This window comes from Podarcis filfolensis (genome assembly GCF_964270895.1).
Source record: "Podarcis filfolensis genome assembly, chromosome: 9".
In the NCBI taxonomy this organism is placed as follows: domain Eukaryota; kingdom Metazoa; phylum Chordata; class Lepidosauria; order Squamata; family Lacertidae; genus Podarcis; species Podarcis filfolensis.
The window spans coordinates 48,835,161-48,844,044 of record NC_139610.1 but is presented as its reverse complement, the minus strand read 5'-3'; the positions used below and the strand labels follow the sequence as shown (position 1 = coordinate 48,844,044).

Here is an 8,884-nt window from a genome sequence, read left to right as displayed (position 1 = left end):
GGGGGTATTGTTGGGTCAGGTTAGCCATATTGAGTCCTGTGCTGTGGGTGGGTTCTTGCTGTTGTTGGGCTGTGTAGGATTTCTTTAACTCTAATACATGCAAGGTAGCTTTCCTCTGAGGCGGAGTCGAGGGGCGGCGCTGAGAGGATTCAACTCAATAGTTCTCTAAAAGAGTCCCATTCGCGCATCTTAAAAGATGTGCTGATCCGTGGCATTAACTTCTTTAAAAAAACAACAACAGCCACACATTTTATATATATATAAAATGTTGCTGTTTCAAAGCGTCTCGGGGAAAGGGACCCTTATTGTATCGCTTTTACCATTGGCGCCTATGTGCTTCCACCATTCCTGCCCCGCATATGGAGGAGACCAAGGCTTGCGATCGGGTCCGGAAGTGGGAGGTTGCGCGGGGCGCCGCTCGGCCGCCTTGCAAGCACAGCTCCTCTTTGGGCGGCGCCGGCCTTCCTCGAGAGAGAAGCATCTCCGGCTCCGTTGCGCCGCCTCCCGCGTGCTGCCCTCCTGCCCGGTGCCATGTCCTCCTCCTCCAGGAGGAAAAGCAAGGGGCGGCCTCCCCACCCGGACGCCGCTTCCCCGCTTGCCCTGCGGCAGGCGGCTCCCGAGGCTCCCGGCACGCTGAGCTTGGCTGCTGCAGAGTTCCTGAGCAAAGGTAAGGCTGGCAGCCCTGAGCTAAGCGACTCAGCTGGAACCGCTTTTCCTCAGAGGCGTCGGAGTCCCGCATGTGGAGCTTGTTTAAAACAACTACGATTAGCGAAGCGAGCATGGTTTGCTTGCATCCTAGATGCCCCTCCCTGCTCCTGTTCCCAGCCACCCTGGGAAAGTGGGACTGGCCCACGATCACGCCCTGAGCTCCATGCAAATGAATCCTGGGCGCCCACCCGCCCCGTCTAAGTTCAGCGCTTTCTCAGCTATGCCACACTTTCCCTCTGTCTTGCAGTTGTGTCCTCGATCCTCCTTTTCTTTAATGGGGAAGCAGAACTTCCATCATTTAAGTTGAGTGAGTTGTAAATTCCTATGCCGCTCTATAGTTCCCAAAGAGGAACTCCAAAGAGCAACTCGAGTTTTGTGTTGCCTCCGACGCAAGTTTATACGGTGATTGCAAATGTGTCGGTTTAACACGCAGGAGTCTTTCTTCATTGGTATCTTGAAAACACTCCCTTCCCACCTTTGGTGTGTGTCAGATGTGTGTGCAGGAAAAATCCACGTTCCTACTCGTTATGACCTGTAAAGCCTCAGTTCTGTGAAGTGGTTCAGAGGAGACAAGTGAGGGAGAGGCAGGTTGCTTATTTATTTTCCCAGATTGATTTCCTTTCCTCTAAGAATCTCAAGGCTATACTGCATGTGTTCATACAAACACAGCCAAGGTCCATTTAAAACAAACATCTGTAGCAAAATCTTACCATGTATCCAGCACATAAATATCCTAGAGTTTTTCTGGTTGCTTGCTTTAGATATTGATTCTTTGCATAAACATTTTTGCACTTTCATATTCTGTTATGGGTGATTGTGAAGGCCAATAGTGTAAACTACTTTTGATACAAAATTAGACACAATGATTTCTGTGACAGCGCAGTCTTTTACTCATAGTAATGTTTTTCTTTGGGGGGCGGGGATAGATTTTGCATGGCTAGAAAATGTTGCTTGAGCAAATGATAAATCACAGCACACGTTGTGTCTTCTTTAATTTTAGCAGATGACAAAGTCCCCAAAAGTTACAGAAGATCTCTTGTGCAGCTGGCCCTCAACAACATGAAACTGGCAAATATATGCATAGGCCGACCAGTGTTGCTCACCAGTAAAAATGGAAAACAAGAGGTGATGATTCTTTTCATGTTGAATTGTTGGGGTGCGGTGGTGATGGTGCAAGAATGATTATGCTAAATCTGGGGGAAGCAATTAAAACATGCGTTGAGCCCTTCCATGGGATTTCCTGGGAGAAGGCTTGGCTGATTTCAGAGCTTTACGTTGAGAAAGAAATTTCTGATGTTGGGGTGTGATGCTTTTAAGCAAGTGATCAGTCCCTCAGAACTTACGAAGTTCTCTAGGTGTGGGCAACTTTTCACCCTCCAGATGTTGCTGAACTTCATTTCCATGGGCTGAGCTAAGTGAGCTTTGAAGTCAGCTTGATTTTACTGTTTTAACTTTCGTAAAACACTTTGAGGGTTGTTGTTGTTTATAATCAGTGTACAGTGGTACCTCTGGTTAAGAACTTAATTCGTTCCGGAGGTCCGTTCTTAACCTGAAACTGTTCTTAACCTGAAGCACCACTTTAGCTAATGGGGCCTCCTGCCGCCGCCGCGCCACCAGAGCATGATTTCTGTTTTCATCCTGAAGCAAAGTTCTTAACCTGAAGCACTATTTCTGGGCTAGCGGAGTCTGTAACCTAAAGTGTATGTAACCTGAAGCGTATGTAACCCGAGGTACCACTGTATAAATTTAAACAAACAAACAAGCCTTGCTGCAGCATTCTGCACCACTGCAGCTTCCAGAACAATTCCAAGGGAAACCCCACAAAGAGCAGATTACAGTAGTCCAGTCGCTGCTGTTATTCATTTATTTCATATAATCTATACATTGCTAGATTATTAAAAACAACAACCTCAAAGCAGTTTACAAAAAGATAAGGCAATACAATAAAATAAAAATGTTTGCAGCCCTACTTTCAAACCTACAGAAGCCAAAATACTAAAACAGATTAAAATGACCTCAACTTTCTGGGTAGGCTAGTCTAAAGAAGAATGTTTTTTAGAAGGCTCTGAAAAGGGTAAATTGAAGGCACCTGGTTGATCTCAATAGGCAGGGAGTTCCATAGTTGAGGTACTGCCACACAAAACGACCGAATTCTCACAAACATGGATCAGGCATTATGTGGCACATGTAGTAGTGCCAGTTCTACCAGTTGACATGGAATTTGTTGTCAAACAAATAGGAGCCTATTGCAAATTACCAGAGATTTGTCAATAGATCCTGCCCTCTCCTGTACTAGAGGCAATAAAGGCTCTATCTTCATATCTTCAGGACTATGATTTCCTGGAGCTTGTGGAAAGTGATGGTACAGGGAGGAGAAGGAAGGAAGGAAGGAAGGGAAGAGTTGATGGAACTCAAGTCTCTGAAGCAATTTCTTGGAAGTGTTGTGGTCTTTCTGGTGAACTGCAATTTCCCATTGCATCCAGAATGGAATTACATGACCCTTGCACCTCCTACCCACAAGTAAGGGAAGCAGCGCAGTGCTGTTTTTGCATCTTCGCAGTTTCTGGTCCAAGAGAGCCCAAATGTAACCAAAGAGAGAGAGAGACCTGGAATATATACCAAATGCTTCTCGTCTTTTCCCATGTTGCCTTTTAACCGGTGAGATCACTTGTCCATGTAGCTAAGGATGGTCTACTTTGATTAGCAGCTGCTCTCCAGGGTTTCAGATGGGACATTCCCAGTCCTATCTGGAGATACTGGGGATTGAACCTGGTACATTTTGTGAGCTATGTTCCTTGCCCCTGTTCGTCCCTCCCCTGTGCTCACTGCCCCCCCTGCCCCCCGCCAAAAGCTGAGGATGGAGAGGAGCAGTTTAAGATTTGTTAACTGCTGGTTCTGTGTGTTATATTTTGGGTAGGTTTGTACTGCATGGCCTGTTGCCGGCTTTCCTGGTGGAAAAATTGGCTTAAGTGGAATTACACAAAAAAATCTGAAAGTGGGACTTGGTGAAACAGTCATTGTCGAGCCTGTGACTGGTGCTGTTATGCAGGCAGAGGACGTACATTTGAAGCTGAGGTATGTTGAAAATATATGCATTTTCTCCAGTCTTCCAATGGCCAAGACAGAACACACCCACTGCACCCCTCCCTATGGTTTCTCTGGCTTTTGAGAGCTGCCTGGGGGGCGCATGCAGGGGGAAGGAGTGGGGGAACCCCATGGCACTAGTGGAAGTCCTCTTATGAGCGTCTGCTAGTGGGACATGTGAGTTGGATCCAGCCCATTGTCTATTTTAAACTATGGTTGAATGTAGGGTGTGAACTGGTCCAAGAAGTATTTCCCGAAGGTAGATTTGTAGAGTTGGGCGTATTGATTTCATATACCTGACACGCATAGGACACAAGCTGACTTTGTTAATGGGCGACACAAGGGAGTTACTGGAGTTGGAATGCAGTATTTTGGTGTCGCCGCTGCAACCTTTTATCTCTCTCATGGTGGTACAGTGGTACCTCTGGATGCGAACAGGATCCGTTCTGGAGCCCTATTCGCATCCTGAGTAGAACGTAACACACGACTGCGTGTCTGCGCATGCGTGGGTCATGGTTCGCCACTTCTGCGCATGCGCATGACATCATTTTGAGCGTCTGCGCATGCGTGAGCAGCAAAACCCAGAAGTAACGTGTTCCGTTACTTCCGGGTCGCAACGGAGTGTAACCTGAAAACGCTCAACCTGAAGCATATTTAACCCGAGGTATGACTGTACTGCATTTCTGACAGCACCAAATCCTATCACACAGTCAGAACGCAGGAAGCTGAACTCATCCTATATTATATGTTTGGAACCAGCATATCCCATGTTCTGCAAAAGAGAGATCAATATAACTACCTTTTTTTAATATAACGGAAACAGAAAATTTACTTAGGCTGCAGTCCTCTGCTCACTGACCTGGGAGCAAGTCACAGTAAAGTCAGTGAGACTTTCATTTGAGTAGACACGTGTATAATTGTCCAGTTAGTTTCTTATGCTAGGCTACACGTGGTTGTTCTTGAATTACACTTGCTTTAGCAATAACTTTCTATTCATCTGTTATTATTGATGTGGGTAATATAGTGCCATGTTGTAATTTTCCAGGAGCGAAGATGCTTGCCTTAATGTGGAAGAGTTGACTGCCAGTCTCCTAAGAAATCTAGGTATGGGTTTTAATCTATTTGTTCTTGGTGTTTTATGCCCTTCTAATCACTCTTTCTTTCTTTCTTTCTTTCTTTCTTTCTTTCTCTCTCTCTCTCTCTCTCTCTCTCTGAAATGCTAAATGATACATTCTGTTCTAATGTTTATAATTGTAAAAACTAACAGAAAATACTGCATTTCCTTTCTTCTCCCATATTGTCACCCAGCATGTGAAAAGTTCTGTAGGTAAGGATTGAGTCTTCAAATAGTCAATACATGACTCTGGTTTAATGGTAATAGAAAGAATGGGAGAATTCAGAGGATTTGAAACTTCACACTTCAGCCACACCATTGCCTATATTTCAAATTCCTTTATTTTTATATTCCTCCACCTTCCTTTATTTTTCCATTTCCCATTTTTTTAAAAAAAGCTTTTATTTATTGAGAATAAGAAAAATAGCAAGGGAATATACAATTAAAAAACAACATTATCACCATTCCATCTGATTGCCGCATGCATAATACTGTGAGAAGGCAAAACTAATATAGAAATACAGAAATAAATTGCACATATTGCACCAAAGGTAAGACATTGTGTTTGATCTAGACTACCTATGGGAGGAACTCTGTCCACTATACAACCTTGGTGCAGGGGGGCAGCTTTTACCAATTTCCTCATGTGGCACCTGAAAAGCTGTTCTGGAAGGCCGGGAATCTTATAGAACAGAGTGGAAGGCAGTGCTGGTGGGAAGGTGGAATTAGGGAAAATAATGTTTTCCTCCAGCGGGAGTCTCTCCTGAATTTCTGTCGCACAGCTGGATTGAAGCATTTATTTACACTGTATCTTTTAAACACGAACTGCTGGGGGGGGGGAAATGTTATGTTTTTAAGATCTCCTGTTTTGTTTCTTATAGATGGAAAGGTGGTTTTACCAGGAAACCTCCTGAAAATCACTTTCTATGGCCGATGTTGCAACCTGATGGTTACAAAGGTGAAAGGAACAGACGGGGTTTTGCAGGAAATGGAGGACAGTCCTGTTTCAAAGCTAGAACAGAAATCGTCACTTGATACCAGTGATTTTGACTTATCTGTGCAACTTGACAAACTACTCATTGAAGACAGTCAAGAAGGAACATCTACCAGCACTCCATGCAAGCAGGTGGATCACAGCTTATCAGTTAATGCTTCCATAGATCCCATGGTGTGTGAGGAAGAGATTTCTGGTTCAACACAGTTATTTGGTGACCATGTTGCAGCCTCCCCTCCCGTACCTGAAACTACCAAGTTAAAAGGTGGCGAAGTCTGCATTCCTGCTGAAGGGTTACTGCAGACTAGTCAAACAGGAGCATCATTGAGCTCTGAGCCATTTTACTTCATATCTTCAAGGACTAGGATAAGTTTCATTGAACCTCGAACTAAAGAAACGGAAGAATGTAATCTGGAACCGAAGGTTACTTACAGTTCTATAGGTGGACTCGATAACCAGCTAAAAACCATAAGAGAAATGATTGAACTTCCCCTGAAGTGGCCTGGCCTGTTTAGAAGTTATGGTAGGATAGATGTGAATTAGATGTCTTATTAACAACTTGCTATTAAATATTTGCATATCTTTCCCCTGCAAAGAGCAGTGTTCTTTCTGCCCTGATGATAGATCTTTTGCTGCTGCCTATAACTGATTTTACTCGCTGTTCTGTTATACCTTTTCAGGCACGTAAGGTAATGGAATAATCTGTTCAGGGTTTTGCAGAGTGGCTTAAGAATGTGGTGTGTGTGTGGATGGCAATGCTTTTTGTTGTAATAATTAATGTGTTTTAGCATCTTTATTATTTTGTAAGATCAGGATTGCAGTTCGTTTTCTATTACGTTTTTATTGTGTTTCAGTGGGCTTCAGTAATCAACGCTATCTTTAAACTATACTTAGTAACTTAAAAAAAAATCTGTATTGTACAGCATTGTCAGCTAACATTGATATGTAGGCTGTAAGTACTACAGTTGTGCCCAGCACCGGAAGTAAATAAAACTTACTTCTGAGTAGGCAGAGTTAGGACTGCACTGTCAATATCAGTAGAAGAATTAAATATGTGCCTGGCCCCTTGAAAATCCATGGGGCTCCAGTATGAACTTTGGCTGGATTCTGTTGGAAGCTTGTAAGGCTTCAGAACATTTGCAATGCAGTCCTGTGTCCCTGTTCTCTTGGAAGCCTGTCTCATTGAGTTCAACAGGTATCGCTGTCAAGTAAGTGTGCATAGGATTGTAGCTGTGTTGTAGCAATTTTATTCCTGTTTAAGTCTCACTGTGTGCCGTAGCGCTTACTCCCTAGCAGCTGGGATAGCTCACTTGGTAGAGCAGGAGACTCTTAATCTCAGGGTTATGGGTTTGAGCCCCACATTGGGCAAAATATTTCTGCCTTGCAGGGGGTTGGACTAGATGACCCTCATGGTCCCTTCCAACTCTACAAATTCTATGAACTGTCTTTTTGACTGCAGCCCTAGCACTCTAACATTGCTTTTAGAAGTACTGTGTTGCCAATACAGTGGATCCTCCGGATACGAATTAAATTCTTTCTGGGGGTCCGTTTGCAACCTGAAAAGTCTGTAGGCAGAGGCACCGCTTTTGCGCATGCGCACCGTGCGGTTAAGCGCTTCTGCGCATGTGCGTGTGGCGAAACCCAGAAGTATACACTTTCAGGTTTTCTGTGTTCGTAATCCGAAAATTATGTATCCAGAGCGGTACGTAACTAGAGGGTCCACTGTACCAGAAAGCGTGAGATAGCAGATTTGATATCTTTAAAGGGTTTTTAAAAGTTGAGGCAGACCTGCTTTTTAATGACATAGTTTTCAAAAGGCTCAAATGTACAGCTGTTGTTTAAAATTGTTCATAGAAATGTGCAGTTGAGATATGTACCGTATTTTTCGCTCTATAGGACGCACTTTTCCCCCTCCAAAAATTAAGGGGAAATGTGTGTTCGTCCTATGGAGCGAATGCAGGCTCCTTGGCTTCAGCGATAGCAACGCGAAGCCTCCAAAGCGAAGAGGGAGCGCTCCCTCCGCACTCCGGAGGCTACGCGTTGCTTTCGCCGAAGCCTGGAGAGCGAGAGGGGTCATTGCGCACCGACCCCTCTCGCTCTCCAGGCTTCAGGGATAGCCGCCTGAAGCCTTTGGAGCGCAGCGCGAGTTCCCGCTGAGCTCCGAAGGCTTCGGGTTCCTTTTGCTGAAGCCGGGAGAGCAAGACTCTCCTGGCTTCACCAGAGAGGGAGAGCTGCGTGGCGCCCCTTCAGTGAAGCGGGAGGAGAAATGGAAGGGGCTCTGTTTCTCCTGCCGCTTCGCTGAAGGGGCGCTGAGCAGAGAGGGGGAGATTTTTTTCTTCTTGTTCTCCCCCTCTAAAACAAGGTGCGTCCTATGGTTGGGTGCGTCCTATAGAGCGAAAAATATGGTAGTTGGAAATATTGCAGGTGTGGGAGATCTCATTGCAAAAGTTGCAAGATGCTAGTGTCTTCATATACAGTTAATGGTATTTTTCAGAATCATTTGTATTTGTCACTACAGGAGTAGTTGCATCATTATCATTATTAATTTTAAAATCTCTGCCAGTCCATGAAATGTGATCTCTTCCTCTTCTATCTGACTCGTTAAAGGAATCCCCCCTCCACGAGGGGTGCTTCTCTATGGTCCTCCAGGAACAGGGAAAACCCTGATAGCCAGAGCAATTGCAAATGAGGTTGGGGCTCACGTCTCCACCATTAACGGCCCAGAAATAATAAGCAAGTAAGTCTTCCTAATTTATTTATCCTTGCTTTGCTTTTTCCTGCCCTCCAGCTACAGTTGCTGTTTTGTACCTGCTTAAAACAAAACAAAGACCCACTTAAGAGTGGCAGTATTTTTTTGGAAAATAGGTCACTTCTACATCCGTCAAGAGAAGTGAAGGAATGATTGATTATCTGTTTATATGGAACCGTTTATACAGCGTTTAAGTATATGTGCCCATGGGGAGAACTGCGTGAATAAAATGCCC

General features: G+C 44.5%; 1 protein-coding gene and 1 long non-coding RNA gene across 4 annotated transcripts in view; one reads left to right on the top strand and one right to left on the bottom strand.

Moving 5' to 3' along the window:
- Positions 1-8,884, bottom strand: part of LOC310742617 — a 114,390-nt gene that overhangs the window by 88,528 nt on the left and 16,978 nt on the right. The window lies entirely within an intron of this gene.
- Positions 269-8,884, top strand: part of AFG2A (AFG2 AAA ATPase homolog A) — a 144,581-nt gene continuing 135,965 nt past the window's right edge. The window contains exons 1-6 of one of the 3 annotated variants that reach the window (XR_014538427.1): positions 269-667; positions 1,709-1,833; positions 3,626-3,783; positions 4,838-4,896; positions 5,788-6,423; positions 8,508-8,637. Coding sequence is in view for 2 of the 3 variants with exons in the window: in XM_083571156.1 (XP_083427282.1) it covers positions 532-667; positions 1,709-1,833; positions 3,626-3,783; positions 4,838-4,896; positions 5,788-6,423; positions 8,508-8,637 (1,244 nt within the window). In the remaining variant the exon portion in view is untranslated. The remainder of the gene's footprint in view (positions 668-1,708; positions 1,834-3,625; positions 3,784-4,837; positions 4,897-5,787; positions 6,424-8,507; positions 8,638-8,884) is intronic. The other 2 variants (XM_083571155.1, XM_083571156.1) reach the window with 2 other exon arrangements.